We start from the raw sequence: 22,360 nt of genomic DNA, 5'->3' as shown, positions 1-22,360 counted from the left end.
TATGAACCTGGAGAATCTCCTTCTCTCTGGATGGGAAACTCCCAATACAGAGACACTGTGAAGAAGAAGAATAATGAGCAGGAAGCTTTTGTTTTCAGCTCAACACTTCAGAACTCGACCAGCTTCACATTCTGTTCTCTGGGAAAGGCTGTTTTCTGCAGGAGCTTGTTCTTAACCACCCTCAGAAACTGCACAGCTGGGCTCCTCCCCACCCTTTCCAGCTTCTTCCTCTGCTTCATGCTCTCCTTCTAGCTCCACTGGCCTTTGCTGTCCGCTGAATAAGAGCTTCCACCTCCCAGCTCTGCCTTTGTCCTGGCTGTTTCCCCCCTTCTCTCTTCCCAAGTCCCCCTTCTGTAATAGGTCTTTCTGCTCTGTCCCTCTAAGCCCACCTGATATCCCCACTTTCTATTAGTTTCCCGCCTAGATACCGTGCTTTCACTGTCTGTGTTGTTTCTCCTTCTCTCCCTCCTCTTGTTTCTCCCTCCCTCCCTTCCTTCCTCCTCTTCTCTTTCTCCCCCCATATGTGTCTTTCTGTCTCTGTTTCTCTCTATGTCTCCGTCTGTCTCTGTCTCTGTCTGTCTCTTCCTCCCTCTTTCTATCTCCCTCCCCACCCTCCCTCTCTTCCTCCCTACCTCCTCTATTTCTTTCTTCCTCTTTTCCCCCTATATCTCTGTCCCTGTCTTTCTCTCCCCCCTCTCCCTCCTCTTCTTCCTTTCTCACTTCTTTTCTGCCTTTCTCTTCCTCCCTTTTTCTATCTTCCTCCCTGCCCTCTCTCTTCCTCCCTCCTCTGTGTTTCTTTCTCCCTCTTTCTCCCTCCCTCTCTTCCTCCCCCTTCCTCTCCATCCCCTTCCTCCTCACTCTTCATAGCTCATATTTACTGTATTAAAGAAGGCAGATTTTATTTCTTTTGTCCTTTTTCTCTCCATGGCCTTGCAACACAGCAAGTACCGATAAACGTGAATTAAATTAAATTAAATTTCTTGTATTGAATTGAAATCTATTTACTCTCCTCACAAAGAATCCTTTCACATGCCATCCAATATGAAGACAAATCACCAACTTTTTCTTCTTTTTAGATGATTTCAGGAGAACAGCTGCATCTAGTATCCTGAAGTGGGTTGTCAGTCACCACAATTATAGCAAGAGCAAATCCAGGGTCAAAAAAGAAGAGAATGATGAAGAGATGAGTCGAAATAAAGGTATTTTTTTGGCAATAATAGGATTTATTGTGCCATAAAGAAAATTGAGATTAGCTGTATTTTAATTACTAGGAAGGAGATGGAGTAACTGCACACATAGGTCAGGTCCTGAAGGAGAAAGGATTCCTGCTCAAGGTGAGGAGTGTGGGGATAAGAAAGGAAGTAGAAGGAAGACAGAAATGCTTGATTCTAATTTTGCTTGTTTTCTCTGCCAAGAAGAATGATTTTTGGCCTGCAAAGAACAGAACAGAATTGGCTAATGCGGGGATTATATACAAAACCTTAAAGTAAGGAGATAGTAAAAAAAAATTGAGTTGGTTGCCCTTGATGATATCAAGTCACCAGGCTCAGATTAACTCCATCCAAGGGTACTGAGAGATCGGGTAGATAAGGTTGTTGAAGTCAATGAGCTTTGAAAAGTCCCAGATGCTGACAATGATCCAGTAGCATCAGATAAAATCAAATGGAATTCCAGTTTTCATAATCAGAAAAAAACAGTTTAAAAATTGTAGACCGATGAGTTTAACTTTGATTTCTGGCAAAATTCCAGAATATATTATATAAATAGATAAACACTTAGAGAAGGAAGTAACAGTAAATCACAATCAAGGCTTTGTCAAGATATGTTCAGGATTCATAAATTGGTAGAGAAGGAGTGTGCTACAAGTGTGTGCAGATTTTGGTAAAGCATTTCAGAGTCACTCCTGATCATAGCTAAGAGACAAGTGGACAGTGAATTTCTATATCTCCTCCAAAACTCTCTGACAGAACCCAGTTACCTGTGGCTGTTGTTGTTTGGGCAGGGAGCAGTTGATGTGCTCAGGCTGCGTGTCTCCTTGAGTGTTGGGAATCCTTATTCCAGAATTCTTGATTCCGTGACAGTTTGCTCATTGGATAAGCTGGTCTGTTGCTATTTGAATGTGGCTTCCATTCTTCCTATCTTTACTCGCATTCATTCCAAAGTTGTCTCATACTTATACTCTCTATATCCAGAAGACAGCTCATTCACATTTTTTTCCCCTGAAGACCTTAGTCTTAAGTCTTGCACATAGGAAATCTCTGGACATCCATAGATTCTTCTAACCCATGTCCAGGATGCTCACAGAACAAGTCCTTGGAGATCCCTGAGCTCTTGAAGCCTTTCTTTTTCAGAATCCAACTTCAATCCTTTATTTGGCCAGAAGTGTCCTCCTTGACTTGACCCCTTCTCATTTCTTTTTAAAATTTTTTCAATAGTATTTTATTTTTCTATATACATAGAAGAATAGTTTTCAACTTTAATAGTTTTCAACATTCATTTTTGTAAGACTCTGTGTTCCAAATTTTTCTCCCTCCCTCCTTTAACTGCCCCTTCCCCAAGACAGCAAGTACTCTGATATAGGTTAAATTTTTTTATTAAAGCTTTTTATTTACAAAACATATGCATGGGTAATTTTTCAACATTGACCCTTGCGAAATCTTTTGTTCCAAATTTTCCACTCCTTTCCCCCACCCCCTCCCCTAGCTGGCAGTTGGTTCAATTTATGTCAAATAAAATATATGTTAAATCCAATATATGTATATATATATATATATATATATATATATATATATACAGTTATGTTGCTTGTGCATTTCTTTTAAACAAATTTCCATATTTACCATGTTGTACAAGAAAAATCAGGCCAGAAGGGGGAAAAAGAGAAAGAAACAAATGAAAAATGAAAATATTATGCTTCAATCCATATTCAATCTTCATAGTTTTCTCTCTAGATATGGAGGCATTTTTCGTTCCAAATGTATTGGAACTGTAACCACATTGTTGAGAAGAGCCCAGTCTATCACAGTTGATCATCACATAATCTTACTATGCATAGTGTTGTCTTGGTTCTGTTTACTTCACTCAGCATCAGTTCTTACAAGTCTTTGCAGACTTTTCTGAAATCAGCCTGCTCACCATTTCTTATAGAACAATAATATTCCACTATATTCAGGTACCACAACTTATTCGGCCATTTCCCAACTGATAGGTATCCACTTAATTTCCATTTCCTTGCTACTACAAAAACCTCTTTCATTTCTTTTAGCTTATCTTTATTCCCAACAGTTTCTAAATGTTACTGAAGGATTCAGTCAATCAAGAAGCATTTCTGAGGGGCCTGGAGTAAGGGAAAGCCAAAATAGTTCCTGCCTTCGCAGTGCTTCCCATCTAAGGGAAGAGACAATGCACAAATAACAGGATAGGATATATATAGAAGAGATGGGAGGTAATTTCAAAGAGGATGGCATTTTCAGGCTGGGAAGTGGGGCAGTGTGGGAAGGGCTGAAGAAAGCCTACCTGCAAGAATTTTGAATTTTTTTCTAGCTTTGTTCAGAGTACATATGAATAGGATCAATGGAGGTAGATGGTGGGAATCAACCAGAGTTGGTAATGGGACATACATGGTTGTGATAGGCAAAAGAGCCGACCACTTCTGTCCTCTTGGGCTTGGTCCTACCTTCCTTTATCACTCCTCCACATGGCAAAGAGTTGACTAAAGTTGTGACATCAATAGCTTCAGACCAGTGTCTTTTAGTTAATCAGAGCCTTCAGTTTCTTTGTTCCTATTCTTCCAACATCATCCCAAGGAAGTTAGGTGAGTTAGATCATGTCACCAGTGATCCCCCCCCGCCATGGTTGTTGAAAAGTTGCCCTCCAGATTTCTTGAGGGATACACTCCCACTGGTAGAACCCCACTAGGTGAGTATTGTCTTTTCTTCGACTTTGTCTATTTTGAGAATCATGGCACCCACCGTATGGGTCAAAAATTGGAGATCAGAGGCTACCTAACAACCAGTCTTGAATGCATGTCCTGGTTGTCTTGAATATCTTGTTCAATGCCCACACATTCAACTCTTTCTGGGCTTTTTCTGTTCCACAGTTTGAGGCTCTGTGATGATATCACTGGATAACAGTTCCTTTTGGTATTTGTGATATCTTCTGGGATTGCTCCTTAAAAAGACCAAATTGCTAAGTCTGGGTTCTTTCAGTGATTCTTCATTGACTCCTGTGGCTTTTTCAAGTTTCTTCCCCTAGCCTCTTATTAGTCTCTACAATAATTGAACCTCGTCTGTTCAACCTGTTCACAAAGGTTGACTTACTTTTGGATTCCATTGATTATATGACCTTTTTATTTTTTTTAAAGTAAGGCAAGAACTGAGGTGTCAGCAAAGGACCCCCAATACCCATGGGAATCTTTCTGGCATTAGGAAAGAAAAATCATCCTGTCTTTTCCCTCCAAATGACACTGTTAGTGATATTTAAACCTTTTTGTGCTTTAAGAAGATCTATATGTGATCAGCAGTGAGAATTCTGTCTCTCTGTTTCTGTGTGTTTCTGTCTGTCTCTGTTTCTCTATATCTCCTTGTCTCTTGCTCTTTCTGTCTAGCTCTCTGACTTTGTTTCTCTCTCTCTCTCTTTCTGTGACAATGTGTCTGTCTTTCCCTGTCATTCTGTGTCTCTCTCTTTCTGTGACTGTCTTTCCCTGTTTGTCTCTTTGACTCTTTCTTTCTCTCGCTGTATCTCTGTCTCTGTGTGTGTGTGTTTGTTTCTCTATCTTTTTCTGTGTCTCTATGCCTGTTTGTTTTTCCCTCTCTATCTGTCTGTCTGTATCTCTGTCTCTGTCTGTGTCTGTCTCTCTATATATGTATCTCTGTCTTTGTGTATGTGCTTCTCTGTTTCTGTTTCTCTATCTTTCTTTTTGTCTGTTTCTCTGTTTCTGTCTCTTTGTGTCAGTATGCCTGTTTCTGTTTGTATCTCTGTCTGTCTCTGTGTCTGTCTCTCTCTGTCTCTCTCTTGCTCTCCCAAAAGTGGTCTTCAGTTAGAAGCTGGATAGCCCTGTTTTACTGATCCTCTGGAAAGAGTTCTTGCTCAGCTACAAGGTGGTCTAGATAACCTGAGGGTCTTGTCCAACTCTGACATGCTAGAATTCGCTAATTCCCAAACATACTTCTGGGATGTGTTTTCTTTGCAGATCAAGTTAGTGCTGAGGAAAAGAAACTCATTGACCTCCCAGGGGAACTCATAGAGGTGGCTTGTAAAGTGTGTGAGAACTACCTTGGGCAATTGGAACATGATGACATCGACATCTCGGCGGAGTCCCTGAAAACCCTTTCTGAAGGCCAGTGGAAGGAGCTGATCCAGCAGTACTACAATCTCATCCAGTAAGATCTTAGTCTTTTCTGTCCCATGTATGTTGGGCATCTTGGGACCAGTGGAGCCCTCTGGGAAGCAGAAGCAAAGGTGCTTCCTCTATGCCCCATGGCATCTGCCCCGAAGCTTGCCTGCAATGGAAACTGATCCATGAAAGTTTGGGTTCACCAAGCAGAGAGCTGGGAAAGGGGAGGAGAGGAGCCTTCACTCTGCTAAGAGAGACCTCATACCCTTGTCCTGTCTGAGACCTCCCTCCTTTAGACTTTTGGGGTGTAGAAAGGCCCCACACAAGTGCTCATGACCTTGTACGTATGCTCTTGTGGGTGTTTGTAATCAAATGGCAAAACAGCATTGTCTAGTGCAGTGTCAGAAAGGCACAGTGAGGGTGCATTTTTCCATGTTATCACCCTTGCCAGTCGGGAGAGTACACATTTTTTTTTATTATTAGTTGTTTTATTTTTTCTGGTTATGCATATATATTAACTTTTAAAATACATATTTATGAATCATACTGAGAGAGAAAAATCAGAACAAAAGAAAAAAAACTGAGAGAAAAAACAGAAAAAAATGAACAGAGAATTGCTGATTTACATTCATTATCCATGGTTCTTTTTCTGGATGCAGATGGCATTTTCTATGATAAAGTTTATTGGGATTTCCTTGGATCACTGAACCCCTGAGAAGAACCAAGTCTTTCACAATACATCATTGCCCATTCTTGCTGTTCCTGTGAACAACTTCCTCCTGGTTCTGCTTATTTTGCTCAGTATCAGTTCATGGAAGTCTTTCTAGGCCTTTCTAAAATCAGCTTATTCATCATTTTTTTTGGTAGAAAAATGATATTCCATTACCTTCATATATCACAACTTGTTCAGCCATTGCCTGATGGACATCTACTCATTTTCCAATTCTTTGCCACCACAAAAAGAGCCGCTACAAACGTTTTTGCACATGTGGGTCCTTTTCCTTCCTTTATTATTTTCTTGGGATACAGACTCAGTAATGGCACTGCTGGATCAAAGGGTATGCAGTTTTATGACCCTTTGGGCATAGTTTCAAACTTCTCTAGACTGGTGGGATCAGCTTACAACTCCACCAACAATGTATTAGTGTTCCAGCTTTCCTACATGCCCTCCAACATTCATCATTCTTTTCCTGTCATCTTAGCTAACCTAAGAGAGGTGAGGTGTTACCTCAGAGGTGTCTTTATTTGCTTTTCTCTAATCAATAGTGATTTAGAGCATTTTTTCCTATGACTGTAGATGGCTTTAATTTTATCATCTGAAAATTGTGTGTCCATATCCTTTGAGAGAGTACACATTTAGAGAGCATGTGACCAGAGGGCACACATGCTGGGCAAACACACACACACATACCAGGCACCTGGATAGAGCATATATATATAGCTACCACAACTCTGAGGTTGCAGAGCTGTCTTTGTCTTCTGGTGATGTCCCACGAGTTTCTCCCTCTTCCTCTTTCTCTCTCTCTGCCTCTGTTTCTGTCTGTCTGTCTATCTCCTCTCTCTCTCATTCTCTCTGTCTCTCTGTGTCTGTCTCTATATCTGTTGTCTCTCTCTGTGTGTGTCTCTCTGTCTGTTTCCTTTCTCTCATTCTCTCTGACTCTGTTGACAGTCTCTGTGTATGTGTGTCTGTCTCTGTCTTTCTGTCTGGATGCCCTAGATGGTAGGATGATCAATACATGTTAAATATGTTAAAGTATAAATTAAATACAAAATAAGTATACATGTCCAAACCGTTATTTTGCTGTATAAAAAGAATCAGACTCTGAAATATTGTACAATTAGCCTGTGAAGGAAATCAAAAATGCAGGCGGACAAAAATAGAGGGATTGGGAATTCAATGTAATGGTTCTTAGTCATCTCCCAGAGTTCTTTCGCTGGGTGTAGCTGGTTCGGTTCATTACCGCTCTATTGGAACTGATTTGGCTGATCTCATTACTGAAGATGGCCAGGTCCATCAGAATTGATCATCATATAGTATTGTTGTTGAAGTATATAATCCAAGCTGATCTCTATCACCATCTACTTGATTTTACTTTTTCTGCCTCTTTGGGGCCATTTGAGCCTATTCTGTTTGTTACATTTTTTTTCTCTTTGTTACTGCCAACTGGGATGACTGGAAAGCCTCTAAAATCTTTTGTCACCCCTAATTTAGTGTGTCCATTTAGCTCTCATTTAGTTATCCTCAAATATCTGCTTTTGTCAGATCATACAAGAAGCATCTATATCCCTAGGAAGATCATTGAATTAAAATCTGGATAACATGGAAGAAAATGACATAATAAAAGCCCTTTCTCTCAAGGGATGGGGGAGAATTGGGAAGTAAAAACTAAAAAATAAATTAACTAACAAAAAAAAAGCTCTTTGGGCATCCAAACATAAAGAATCTCAGTCTTCTGCATCTCCCTAGATTAGCAAGAACTCTCTAGGGAGAAATCTTCAGGGACAGAAAGAATACAGCTTCAAGTCTTCCATTACTCAGCATGAGAAAACTGCTCCCCCTAAATGGCCATTCACCGGCTGCCAATGTGCAGATGTGTTGGGCTTTCAGAGCCCACTTAGGAACACGCTTGGGTATCGGGACAGACAGGTCTTATCTTCTCTGTGCACATTTCCTTCTTTTTCTGCTCCCTTCTCCTGCGGACACATTTGGCTGTGCTTGTTCATTGCTCAGAAAACCTCTTCACTCCCCTCTCCATTTAGCTTTTTATCTTTCGCTTCTCCCCTCCCCTCCATACTGGCTACCCAGGGTCAAATTTCATGCCTTGTGGAATGCTCCCCACTAATCAGGATCCTTCTGTGAGGAAATCACCATGCTGAAGCTAACCTTTCTAAGAATATCTAACAATGACCAATGCTCTCTCAGTCCTGAACATCTTGGGAAATTAGGTCCTAAAAGATCTTGTTCTTGGTCATGTTCTTGGCACATTACATCATCACAGAGATAACCATGTAACAGGAGAATTTGAATTTATTTAATTCATATACATTTTCTTATATCATATTACATGTCATTTTCGACAATTCTTATTAAAAAGTTATAAATACAACTAAAACACAGTATTTATTATTTTTAAAGCATTTGATACAGTTTTATTTCCCACTTCATACAGGATGTCCCCAAAGTCTTCAAGCACTTCTAAGCTTAGGGAATGGTCCAGTCCCCTCTCATGTAAGATAAGCCCTTTTGATCTTTTCAGGGTTTGACTATGGTATCAAAACCAACCACAAACACACTCAATTTAATTCATTGTAATTCAAACAGCATTGATCAAACAACTTCTGTGTGTACTATGCTACGAGCTGGCTTAACAAGGTCACCTCTTTTTCTTGGCCAATGACCTGTTCTCTTTAAGTTACATAATGTTTTCCTCTTAGGATATCCATTGATATGAGTGCCCTCTTTGGGCACAAAACATAATTCTTAGATGAAATGAGCACAACAGTCAGTTCGCTTGCAACTTTCCCTTCATACCCACTTTTGGTTTAATCTTTGGGTTAGATGGTGTCAAATTTTATGTCAGTTAACATCCTAGCCAAGGATATTGGGACAGAGGAAGTGGACAGCTAGAACATAGTAGGCGGGAAAGAAGGGCCTCTGGTGATGGGGAAGTTCATAGTTCTCCCTGTGGACAGTGGGACTAACTTTTTGAGGAACAAGTATCTTCACATGATTTACGGAGAAGACAGGCAAGTCTTAGATGGCAGCAAGTATCTCTTGTTGGTATCAATCAATCAGATTTCATTAAGCACCCACTATGTGCCAGGCACTGTGCTAAGGGATGGGAATGCAAAAACAAAAAAGTAGAATTAGGTCTCATTCCGAGGAGTTCATATCTGACTGAGGAAAGCAGCATGTATATATATGTGTGATGTATATATATATTATATGTGTATATAAAGGAAATAAAATACAAAGTGATTAGAGGAGAGCAGTTTTGAGGAGAATCAACCAAGACTTAGAATAGAAGATAGTGCTTGAGCTTCATCTTGAAGGAAGTGAATGATGTTATGAGGCGGAAGTGAAGTAGGAGGGCATACTAGACTGGGGTGGGGTGGGAGATTGATCAGTGCAAAAGCTTAGAGATGAGAAATTTAGTGTCTTGGATAAGGAACAGAGAGAAGTTGTAATGATCTGATTTATGTTACCAGTGGTCTTTAGGTTCACCACATCTTATCTAAAAGGTTTTTGGTTGCCATTAGAAACAGTTAAGTGATGACAGATGACACAATACATAGAATATCTGACTTGGATTCAGAAAGACCTGAGTTCAAATGTGGCTTCAGATATGAAATAGCTGAGTCAGCTTGGGCAAATCATTTATAAATTCTGTTTTCCTTAGTTTCCCCATCTGTAAGATAGTGCTAATAAGAGTGTTCCATTTCCAGAGTAGGGATAATAATAGTGTTCCCTTTCTACCTGCCAGGGTGATGATGAAAACCAAATGTTAATAATTGTAAAGTGCTTAGCACAGTGCCAGGCACACAGTAGGTTCTATGTGGACAGACTGCGTAGAAGAATGTTATCAGGAAGTCATATGACTAGAAAAATGCCAAGTTAGTCACATCAGACCTAGGTACTCCCACGACTGAAAAAAGGATCTCAACAAGAGGCTGTCTAGACGTTGCTTAAAGAACTCCAGTAAGAGGAAGCTCACACAGGACCAGCAGATGCAGAAGGTGACACATCGGGTGGGCACAGCATGAATGACTCAAGAGAACATGGACAAACACTGTTCAGAATGGTCCGAAACCTGTATTGTTGGGGATTTACCTGCCATGGGGGGAAAAACCCAAATCTTTTGGCATATTTCCCTGATGTGTTGAATTCCTGTCATAGCCAAGTCTACTTGTCTCCCTTTCCCATCCACATCCACCAAGAATTATGACTTCTTCCTTATGAAATTGTGCTCATATTGTCAATGTGCCCCCTAGCTATAAGTCTGATATGCTTTTCCCTCTCTTCACCTCTTCCATGAAGTTCTCCTGAGCCAGCTCCTCTGTTCCGTAATCCCCTGACCCTCCTTAGTATCTGCTGCTGATTGATTCTCTGTTATTATGAGTAGTGTTTTTATCACATGGAGAAGTAGCAATTGCAAGCATTTATCAAGCACCTATTGTTTGCCAGGCACTGTGAAAGGTGCTGGGGCCCTAAGAATGAAGAAACAGTTCTTCTCAGGAATTTCAACATCTGTTAGGGGAGAGACATTAGTTTCTAGAGGGCATTTTGGGGGAACTCTTTTGTATCCCTCGCAGGTGAGCTTGAGGCCGAGGATTGTTGATCCCATTGGCAGGATCTTAGCGGTTGTGGATACATGCTCTACTTAAAGGAACTGAAACTCTGCTTGGCTCTGAGGCTACTCAGAGAATTCTTCCTTTTTTCACTGGTCTCCACTCTTAGTAAAAAGGAGCAGTTCCAGATATTAACCAGAGCCAACAGATTAGGACCTATCATTGCCCTCATGGAGCTTACAGTTTTGGGGAAGGGGTGGCTCAAAAAAAGCAGATATAGAAGGGTTTTATTACTGATATGACTTGGTCATTAAAATGAGACAGATCAGGAAGGCTGCCTGGAAGAAAGAACATTTTAAATGGGCTTCAAAAGGCAAATGGAAGTTCTGGGCCAAGACAGTCCAGAGGCAGGAAGACTCCAAAAAAAATTTATATCCCTGATTTTTCCAGGCCATATCACAGTTCATCCCACACCCACAGTGTGAGCCCAGAGCAGTGTCACTTGATTTTCACAAGATGAGTCTGAGAGTCCACTCACTCTCAGTCATGGAAAAATCCTGCCTCATTTTTCTTGGGAGTTCCCCAAAATGAAGACGCTGTAGGAAATGACCTATAGAAATTCTAACTGGATTTTCTTGATTTTTGTTTTTAGTGGCAATGCTTGTATTTCCAGTTCAAAGAACTACTTTTCTCAGTGTCAGAGTATTCTGAATAAAATCATGTCAGCAAACCCTCAGTCTGAAATCGATGGCATGAGAAACATCTGGATCTTAAAGCCGGGCGCCAAATCTCGAGGCAGAGGTAAGGGACCTTTACAAAGAGCTTTCCAAAAAGCTGAAAGTTGTTGCTTTCACGTTGAGAATCAGGTAGGAGTCAGGAGGCCTGAGTTCAGCTCCTGGTTCTCTTTTTACTTGTTCACTTTATAGGTGGAGAAACTGAGGCACGGAAAGGGGACGCTTTACTCAACGTGTCTCATCTAGTTGATGGAAAAGATGAGAACCAAGTTTGGGTCTTCTAACTCCTAGGTCCAGGACTCTTTCCATCCCAGCACAGTTATAGTCCACTGAATGTCCTTTCGGATGCTTAACAACACACAAATGTAGTCATTGAAAAGAATCCCCTCAGAATTTGAGAGTCACGCAATCTAAGTACCTACTGTGTGTCAGCTCTTGCCGAGCTCCTCTCAGTGGCCCACATAACTGTCCTCACTCTGCTCGGACTTATGATTTACACAGGTGTAATCCTCCTTTGAATCTCCCAACACCCTGGGAAGTCATTATACCCATTTTGTGGATGAGGAAACTAAGGCTGACAGTCTTATTTCAGGGTCACTTAGCTAGTAAGAATCTGAGGCAGAATTTGAATTCTAGTCTTCTAGGGAGCTGCCCCACCTAGCTGTTGAAGAAAATCACCTCTGGGTATATATGATGTTATTCCCATTAGAAGCAATTCCCTACCCACGCCCAAGCCTTCCCACATTTTCTTTGGTATCCAGGGATCAGTGGAGGCAGAGATCAGATCTACAGATTGCAACAAATTTTTTTTTTTAATCTTGCTCTGTGGAGGAGGTACATGATGTAAATAAAACTTGCTTCTTCCCCCACAAGAAACAAAACACTATGAACCCAGATATATAATATGTGATAAGGGATATTATGTAATAATATTATGTAACAATATTGTGTAATAAGGGAAATATAAGATAAAAGAGCTGTATGAGGTTGGAGAAGGCTTTCCAAGACAGGATGAATCAGAGAAGGCTTCCTAGAGGTGGTGACATTCTAGCTGGGCTTGAAAGGTGAGGTCAGGGAGATGGCACATTCCAGGCACCAAGAGCAACCTGACAAGTCGTATAGAGGGACTCAATGGGAGAGCACAAAAGGCAGTGATAGGAAAAGAATGGACAGATTGGAGTGGGCTAGAGAGACTGGGCTGAGGATCCTCGTTAGTCTTCCTTAGCCAGGCTCTCCAGAGCCACGGGAGAATGAGTGATACTATTATAGAGGCGCAGACTCTCCTATATCATGGACATGTTGAGTCTGTACTGAAGGTGAGGTACTCCCAGGGAAAGAAATACAGGTTTGGAGCAGAGAGCTGTAAGCTCTGTGAGCAGAGGGATGATGGATAGTTTGTTCTTTGGACTTGTATCTCCAGTGCCTGGCTCACAATATATATTGTGATGCATCCATTGGATTTAGTAGTTAGGAAGTCTCCAGCAATCTTTGAGAGAACAGTTTCAATAGACAGGTGGGGGTTTAAAGATAGTGCAGAGAGTGAGAATGTGGACAGCATATTTTCTTCTTTTAAAACAATTAGTATTATATTTTCCCCAATTACATGTAAAAACAATGCTTAACTTTCACTTTTAAAACTCGAGTCCCAAATTCTCTCCCTTCTTAACCTTCGTTGAGAAGGCAAACAATTTGGTATATGTTATAGATGTGTAGTTACGAAAAAATATATTTCCATATTAGTCATATTATGAAAGATAACATAGACCAAAAAAATCCCTCGAGGAAAATTAGGTTAATAAAAAGGATGGTTCAATATGTATGCAGATATTATCAATTCTTTTCCTGGGGATGGATAGATAGCATTTTTCATCCTAAGTTCTTCAGGGTTATCTTGGATCACTACATTGCTGAGAAAAGCAAAGTCATTCACAGATGATTAGCATATAAAAGAGCTGTTACTGTGTACACAGTATGTGTCACTTTGTATCAGGTCATGTTTCCGGGTTTTTCTGAGGCCATCCTGCTTATAATTTCTTAAGGAACAATAGTATTCCATCACAATTACACAGCACAGTTTGTTCAGCCATTCCCCAGTTGATGGGCATTTCCCTCAGTTTCCATTTTTTTTCCATCAGAAAAGAACTGATATGAATATTTTGGACATATATGTCCTTTTCCTTTTCCTTTTTTATTTCTTTTTGGATGCAGACCTAGTAGTAGTGTATTGATAGATCAAAGTGTACATAGTTCCAAATTGCTCTAAAGAATCAGTTTACAATTCCACTAACAGTGCTTAAATATCTCTTTCCCCTCATATCCCTTCCAATATTTGTCATTTTCCTTTTCTGTTCTATTTATCAATCTAATAGTTATGAGGTAATACCTCAGAATTGTTTTAATTTCCATTTCTCCAGTCAATGGTAATTTGGAGCATTTTTTCATATTTGTGTAGATAGCTTTGATTACTTTATTGAACTGTTCATATCTTTCGATCATTTATCAATTGAGGAATGACTTATTTTTATAAATTTGACTCAGTTCTCATTTGAGAAATGAGGTATTTGTCAGAGAAATTTGCTTTAAATTTTTTTAGACTTATAATTGCTAAATATATTTTCCTCCAACCTATTTCCTCCCCATCCCTGTTTATTCCATTCTCTCTTTCATTTCACCCTCTTCCTCTTCAAAAATATTTTGTTTCTGACTACCAACCTCCCCAAGATATGCCCTTCCTTCTATATCCCTTTTTTTCTTATCTCCTTTTCCTACTTCCTAGTAGTGTAAGATTGTTTTCTATTCCCAATTGAGTGTATTTGTTATTTCTTCTTTGAGTCAGTTCTGATGAGAGTAAGGTTCACTCACTTCCAACTTACCTTTCCCATCTTCCTTTCCATTGTAAAAGCATTTTCTTCTTATATGTGAGATAATTTACCCCATTATTTTCTGTTTATACTAGTGAATTCCTCTTTCTTATATTTTTATTTTAATTTTTTAGGTATCATTCCATCATATTCAATTCATACTTGTTCCCTTTGTCTAAATACCCTAATAATGAGAAATAGGAGTTACAAGTATCATTTTCCCATGTAGGGATGTAAACAGTTTAACCTTAATTACATCCCTTAAATTTTCCCTTTCCTGTTTATCTTTAAATGCTTCTCTTGAGTCTTTTATTTGAAAGTCAAATTTTCTATTGAGCCTCTGGTCTTTTCATCAAGAATGCTTGACAGTTTTTTATTTCACTGAATGTCCATTTTCCCTCTGAAGGAATATATTCAGGATAAGTGATAGCATTGTGTTTGGAAGGATTTTAGGGAGGGCTCAGGGGAGTTGCTGTATTTTCTCTGCCATCTTGCCATGGACTGCCTTTTGAAAAAGCTTGCTAGCAAAATGCAGGAAAGGGATGAAACCAAAGTGTGAAAGGAAGGGAGGGCTGAACAGGTTATAGGCAAAAAAGGAGAAAAACAGTTAGCAAGGGAGAAATTATTGATCCATGGGAAAGAAGAAATGATGATGGAGGGAGGTAAAAAAAATAAGAGATAGATATTAAAATTTCTTCTCTAACCACACTCCCTCCCATCCTCTCCTACATTGAAACAGGAGGAGAATCCTTGTCCTTGAAGGGGTCTTCGTGCTTGGCAGGTTCACTGCCATGGGTTGGGGGATGGTGAGGAATGCCTCTCTAGGCCTCTTGGAACATCATGTGTTTTCACCACTAAAAATCTTGTTTATGTCTAAAGGATGAGGTATACCACCATGTCTGGTTTTCTTAAGGGGGCAGAGCAGCTGAGGTGCCATCAGCCTTGGCTACCATTGGTATCTGACCACAGTATAATGTTTCCTTTTAGACATCATATGTATGGACAGAGTGGAAGAAATTATGAAGCTCGTGACATCGGATAACATTCCTTCCAAGGATAATAAATGGGTGGTCCAAAAGTACATTGAGACACCCCTGCTGATTTATGACACCAAGTTTGATATTAGACAATGGTTCCTTGTCACCGATTGGAATCCCCTGACCATTTGGTTCTACAAAGAAAGTTACTTGAGGTTTTCAACTCAACGTTTTTCCTTAGACAGTTTGGACAGGTAAGTCCCCCAGATGAAAGGCCATTGTGCCTCTGAGAGGGAAAAACACCCACTGAAAGGGCATTACATTCGAATCCCCACATTTGCTTACGTTGCTTGCTAATGTGCATATCCTTGCATCTCTAACAGTTATTGATGGATTGAGTCATCAGGTGTGCAGGGAAGAGTTAGCTGAGGGTTCTCTTGTGGGAAGGCCAGTAGTAAGCCTTAGGTGCTGAGGCACTCATTGGCTAGATGATGGGTTTGAGAACTCATGAGTCACTGTCCGTGGGCCATCCTGGACATTCTGTGTTTTCAAAATATGAGTATAGAGAGTTGCAAGATGGCAGAGAAAAGACAGTAACTCCTCTGAGAACCCAGTGCTGCCTTTATTCTTGACGTTATGCCTCTGCTCCAAGCTTTGGGTGGTCCTAGCATTTACCCCAGAGAGAAGATGGACAAACAGGGAGTTCCCAACACACCAACAGTGCCCTGGACCTGGCTGAAGAATGAGGGTGCTGAGGCAGAAGTGTCATTCCCTACATCGGGCCCCTTATATCTGGGTCCTGGAGCCTTCTAAAGCCTATGAAGATTTGTCAATAAGCAGATAGTGAAATTAGAGGAAGGCAGCAAGGACCACCCTGGGCTCTGGCGTATTCTTGTTCCCCACAGGGGTGTGGGCATGTGTTTGTGTGTGCATGGAAGGGGGGGATTCTTGAGGTTTTGAACAGGAAGGAACCTTTCAGATAATTTCCTTTATAAACAAAAAGACAGACTCAGAGAGGGTCTAGTGTCTTGTATCACACAGTGAGTAAGGGGGAATATCAAGCTAGGAAGCCAGGCCTCCTTCCTGCTCTCTGCTTTGGTGTTTCAAGAACAGCTGTTTTACACATATGAGCACATACATGTTTGTATATATGTAGAACTCCCCCAATGATGACCTGCTCTTTTCCCACTGGGACACTTCCCTTCCCGGTGCCAGCAGCACGTGAGGAAGGGGCTACTCTGAGGTGGACAGCTCTATCTGCACTGGGATCAAAGCTAATGGTTGACACACACATTTGGGCCTTCTTGACCCAGAGCTAGTAGTCCAAGGCTCATCAATATAGAGAGTATCACAAAAAGGAAAAAGGAGATGGAGACAGACTATGGTGAGCTACTAAGGGTCATGAATGGTGACCTAGCTCACCATAGTCTGTCTCCATCTCCTTTTTCCTTTTTGTGATACACTCTATATTCCATCCAGTCCAGCTTCTCACTTTACACATATGAAAACTGAGACCCAAGATCACAGTAGAGTCAGCAGAAGGGCAAATTTAAACTCGGGATTTGTGACTCCCAGAGCCACCTCTCTCTCCCCTATACCATCCTGCTTCTAAGCTGTCTCCCTTCTTTGTTCCCCCATGGTCCTGAACTTTGCTCTTTCCTTGCCTCTGACTTCAAAGTCTTCTTACATTAAATTAGCTAAGTCTTCTCTCATTTCCCCAGAGGAATATTTTCTCACCTTGGATTTTCCCTTGGCTCTTTGCCTGGAGCCTCCGTTTACTCCCCTCCCTGCTCATAGCACTACCTCACACTCTGCTTATCTGCATCCATGTCATAGCCTGGCCCTGCCCTGCTCCCAGAAGACTCTCGGTTTTTTGAGGGCAGAGACCATCATTTTTTTAAAATGTCTTCCCTGATCCTTGTAGGAATCTGTAAATACTTGAACACACACATCCAAGAGATGCCCTCACAGCTTTTATCTTGGTTTTCTGATGCCTGGGGTGTTTGTGATTCACAATTAGGAGTCTATACACTTGATTTCATTTAGAGTAGGAGCTGGATTGAACCCTCACAATTTGTTTGTTTAAAGCCAGTTTCATTGTGAATATAAAATCCATTGCTGGTGGTGGAAGGTGCTGTGGCCATGTTTAGAAAGGGTATCCATAGAGATTTTGGTATTCTCCATCAGTCACGAGTATTTTATTGACAGAAACTTGCTGCCACACCTTTCTCTTTGAACCAAACAGAGTTGTTCTATAAGCCCCTTCTTTGGAGTTAACTTATCAATACTAAAAATGTAAGTGTGTGTGTGTGTGTGTGTGTGTGTGTGTGTGTGTGTGAGAGAGAGAGAGAGAGAGAGAGAGAGAGAGATAGAGAGAGAGAGAGGAGGGAGGGAGGAAGGGAGGGAGAGAGAGTGTAGACTGAAGAGGTAGACCTTGTTTTTGCTTTTCCTGGTGAACTATCTGAAAACTAACTTCCTGCCTGACCATTCCTGACTGCCCTGCCACCAGGGGCTTGAAGAGTAGCTCCATAGGGTGTTGGATCTGGCAGAGGAGGAGGTCACATCTGGCACCTGCCTCCTCCCTCACAGGGGAGTGGTTCCATCTGTGACTGCCTGTGACCCAGGGAAGGGAGCTGAAGGTCAGTCCCAGGGGGTCAGCTTTAGGAAGGTCTTTGTGAATTAGTGGCAGCAAGGATGGCGAAATCTCAGTGATCCCTAGTCAGGGCCCCTTGGCCCTCATCAAGACTATGGGGGTTCCTTTTTTGAGTGGAGGCCCCGAGCTCTCAGCAGTGCCCAGAGACTGGAGGGCTGATGCTGGAGGCTCTAGGTCTGGGGGTGGGGGAGCCCTCATGGTTCTGACAACTGCCTCGTGTGTTCCTTTCAGCGCTATTCATCTTTGTAATAACTCCATCCAGAAGCACTTTAAGAATGCCAAGGACCGTAGTCCTTTGCTCCCCTGCTACAACATGTGGACCAGCACCAAGTTCCAGGAGTATTTGCAGAAGCGGGGCCGTGGCCACGTCTGGCACAACATCATCTACCCGTCCATGAAGAAGGCCATCACCCACACCATGAAGGTGGCCCAGGACCATGTGGAAGCCCGCAAAAACAGCTTTGAGCTCTATGGAGCCGACTTCATCCTTGGCAAGGATTTCAAGCCATGGCTTATCGAGATTAACTCCAGCCCCACCATGTTCCCATCCACGCCAGTCACAGCACAGCTTTGTGCCCAAGTACAAGAGGATACCATCAAGGTCGTCGTGGACAGAAAAACCGACCGGAACTGTGACATTGGCAACTTTGAACTGCTATGGAAACAAGTAAGCTATGGGACTCTGCAGTCCTAAGGTGAATTCCGCACTAGCCAGATGTCAGTTCAAAGATCTCTGGGGGGGAATGACTTTGGGAGAAGGAATGGGGTCCAGTGTCTTTAGATTGGCGCTCACTGCAACCTGTGGGATACTCTGAACACAATGGGCTTCTCACTTCCCCAAACCTCCTCCAGTTCCCAAAGCCCAGGGAGCCTTCCTGGGTTTGGAGGGCACTTGCATCATTATTATGCCCCGAGGACAGTATTTGACATAGTGCTAAGAGTGCTGAGCACAGGGTGAGGCTCAGTTCTACCGCAGACAGTTTTTAATTAAGAAACCCTGTAGTCCTGACTCCTACGGGTGGGAGGATCCATTGAGATTAATTCATGCAAAGGTTATGAAATTACCAAGTGTTGTATAAAAGCCAGCTCATCATGAGCACTTTTGCCCGCTTCCACATCTTCATTTCCTGAATTGTATGAGTGCAGAGGATCGTGGATTTTCACCCTCACCCACCCCAGGGTTTTGTGCAATAAAGGCTTGATGAAAGAGAAATCCAAGAATATAGGGCTGGAAGAGCTTTAGATGCTGTCCTTATTATTAACTAGATTAAATCTCTCTTAAGAGAGGGCCTTTCCCAGGCACCTCGGGCTGTGCCCTCCTGGGCGAGCAACTCATGCTAAAGGCGGGCCGTGTCTCTGCCTGCCTGCCCACAGCTGGATAGATCTAGGGAAAGGGAAGGGCACCTGAGAGGGCAACTTGCAAGGAGGAAGGAGAAACCAATTGGGTAGTTTGGAGATGACCTTTCAGGGGTTGGATGCATTTTCCTTCAGAGGTCCAGGAACCCTGGGACTGACAAGGAGGAATCTGATTCTCTATCCTCAGGCCTTTGGAGGATGGGGCAGCCCACAAGGGCTCTGTTTCTCTTGGTACTTTCCCATGACAGATAGCAGTCGAGATCCAGCCCTGTCTGCCTTATTGACTGTAGATGGCCCCCATCACATTGTAGACCCACTCCCCAGTGCAGACACTTACTCAGACCGGTTTTTGTCTCTCCCCAGCCTGCTGTTGAGCTGCCCCCATTCAATGGCTCCAACCTCTTTGTTGAGGGCTTCAGCATCCAGAAAGGAAGAAGACACATGACTCCCATTGCCAACATCAGCCTCGGGAGCCCCCTGCCAGCAGGGCACATGCTGCGCAGCAGATGCTTCAGCACCCAGCACACATCATCTGAGCAGACGCCATCTCCCAAGCAGGACGCGAAATCAAGGGAAGACAAGGGACATCCCTGCATCTTACCGATGCCTATGAAGAGAGGGTCAGGGAGAGCATACAAGATCAACTCAGTCTACACGAAGGCCCTCGGCAATATGGAATTTCCTTCTTTTGCAATTCGGCACCTAGAAAATATTTCCCATAAATCTGTGTTTCCCAGAGCCAAGACCACAAAGCTTGAAGAGCCAAATATGTTAAGTACGGCCTCCATTGCTTCTGTGCTGCAGAGCATCCGGTCCTTGGAGAACCCTGTGTTCCAGCCCCCCAAAGGCTCAGGTAACCTTTGCTACATTCCTTCCCCCACCCCACCCCACTCACTATCAGTGCCCCAAGCAATCTCGGGCTCTCCAGGGGACCCTCTGGACACCCAGGAGGGCCCAGCACAAGGTGCTTGGGGCAGCTGCCGGATCACTGACACTTCTCGGAGCTCCCCTTTCCTCATCGTTAAAATAATCATCCCCCATCTGGACTTGACTCCTATCTATCTCATGATGCTTGGGAGAGCCTTGGGGAAATCCCAGGGCCAGCTCTGTACAAATGAGCCTCGAATGCCTGTGCACCTGCCCTGCTCTGCTGCGGGGTTTGGGAACATGAGAACTCTGGATACTCTGTGGGGAAGGAAGCTCAGGGCAGTGGACCGAGCCTGGGATCTCGAGGGAGAAGGCTTGGGTTCAGATTCAAACTCTCGTGAGTACCTTAAGATAAGATCCCTGCCCTCTCTGGGGCTCAGTTACCTTCCTTTGTTAAACTCAGGGACAGTCCGGGATAGTCTGGGACAGTCAGCAGCAGCAGCATTTGCATTCATACAGTTCTTTAAGCTTGGGAAAGTACCATCTCTGTATGTGGTATTGTTGATGTGCAGTCTATACACGTGTTAATAATACACACATACACACATGTATTGCCCGTGGCAGATATACGGTGAAGTGTTGGACCTAAGTATACATGCATGAGTTATGTGTATAATGCACCAAAATAAATACATGTGCATATGTGCTTCTACATTTGTTATCTATACACACGTGTATTACATATGAGCATATACTCTGTATGTATGCATGTATATATCTGTAATGTCTGTGTATTTGCTTTGATCCTCATAGCAAACCTAGGAGCTAGATGCTCTACATATCCCATTGTACAGATGGGGACACTGAGACTGAGTGGAATGAAGTGTCATCCTCAATGTCACACAGTTAGTAAATGTCTGAGCCCAGGATTTGACTCTTAAGTCCAGTCCTCTTGGATCCTGAAAGCCAGTGGTCAATTGTTGTGATTATTCTGCCATTGTGATTATTGATGGTCAATGAGGAAACTTAAGCGTTCCTGATTATTTGAAATTCTGTGCATGTGGCTGTGGTTTCTGGTCTGGGATGCATTTTTTAAAGTGAAAATGTTTATTTTTCCCAATTACATATAAGAAAAAAATTTAAGCATCCATTTTAAAAAATTTTTGAGTTCCAAATTCTCTCTCTCTTCCCTCACCATTGAGAAGACAAGCAATTTGATATATTATACACGTTACAGTCATACAAAACATATTTCCATATTTGTTGTGTTGTGAAAGAACAAATATCCTCCCCCCACCAGAGAAAAAAACAACCCAAGAAAAATAAAGCAAAAAATTATCTGCTCCGATCTGCATCACACTCCATCAATTCTTTTTCTGGAAGTGGATCGCATTTTTCTTCATGAGTCCTTTGGATCATTGTATTGCTGAGAATAGCTAAGTCATTCACAATTCATCATCATGTAATATTGCTATTAATTGTGCATATTGTTCTCCTGGTTCACTCCGTATCAGTTCATAGGAGTATTTTGCAATTATCTTCATATAGTTCCCGGGATTGTCTTGGCAGATAGACTCCCAAGTATTTTATATTGTCTGTAGTTACTTTAAATGGAATTTCTCTATTTCTTTCTCCTATTCTTTGTTGGTAATATATAGACATGCTGATGGTTTGTGTGGGTTTGTTTTATATCCTGCAACTTTGCTGAAGTGATTGATCACTTCAATTAGTTTTTAAATTGATTCTTGTTAACCAAAAAAGTATCACAAGTCCATGAGACACGTATTGAATTGGATTTATTACAAAGGAAATGAATGTGCATGGAGACCGCCTATGAAGGTAAAAGCAATTCAGCAGTGCAGGGAAAGTATTGGATATTTAAATTATAGGGAAAAGGGCAAGGTGCTGATACCTAAGGACTAATCCCCTCCAGAAGGAGAGGAACAAGGCAATGGCAAAAGTCACTTTTTTTTTTCAGGGCTCCTGCATCCTTCAGGTCCAGTGTTATGGAAATATGGCAGCTCCAGAAGACAAGTTTGGGGGGCCCTTAACATTCTCTAGCATCCTCTAAATGTCCTATCATAACATCTGCAAAAAGTGATAGTTTTATTTCCTTGTTGTCTATCTTAATTCCTTTGATTTCTTTTTTCTTTTCTTGTTGCTATAGCTAGTGTTTCTAGCACAATATTAAATAATAGTGGTGATAATGGACATCTTTGCTTTATCCAAATCTTATCTTATTTGGAAGGCTTCTAGCTTATCTGCAGTAGAGATAATATTTACTTGTG

At 41.9% G+C, this 22,360-nt stretch overlaps 1 protein-coding gene and 1 long non-coding RNA gene across 19 annotated transcripts in view; one reads left to right on the top strand and one right to left on the bottom strand.

The window, feature by feature from the left end:
• LOC116419407 overlaps nt 1-2,076 on the bottom strand; it is a 70,380-nt gene extending 68,304 nt beyond the window's left edge. For both annotated transcript variants that reach the window (XR_004229717.1, XR_004229719.1), the window contains exon 1: nt 1,979-2,076. This is a non-coding gene — a long non-coding RNA (uncharacterized LOC116419407). The remainder of the gene's footprint in view (nt 1-1,978) is intronic.
• Nucleotides 1-22,360, top strand: part of TTLL8 (tubulin tyrosine ligase like 8) — a 67,733-nt gene that overhangs the window by 34,871 nt on the left and 10,502 nt on the right. For all 17 annotated transcript variants that reach the window (XM_012550391.2, XM_031939291.1, XM_031939278.1 and 14 more), the window contains 6 exons: nt 1,077-1,199; nt 5,192-5,381; nt 11,277-11,425; nt 15,207-15,450; nt 18,081-18,516; nt 19,569-20,058. In XM_012550391.2, coding sequence (XP_012405845.1) covers nt 1,077-1,199; nt 5,192-5,381; nt 11,277-11,425; nt 15,207-15,450; nt 18,081-18,516; nt 19,569-20,058 — 1,632 coding nt within the window. The remainder of the gene's footprint in view (nt 1-1,076; nt 1,200-5,191; nt 5,382-11,276; nt 11,426-15,206; nt 15,451-18,080; nt 18,517-19,568; nt 20,059-22,360) is intronic.

The sequence above is a fragment of the Sarcophilus harrisii genome, chromosome 5, assembly GCF_902635505.1.
Source record: "Sarcophilus harrisii chromosome 5, mSarHar1.11, whole genome shotgun sequence".
NCBI lineage: Eukaryota > Metazoa > Chordata > Mammalia > Dasyuromorphia > Dasyuridae > Sarcophilus > Sarcophilus harrisii.
Note: the sequence above shows the minus strand (reverse complement) of the source record. Positions and strands in the feature narration are given on the sequence as shown.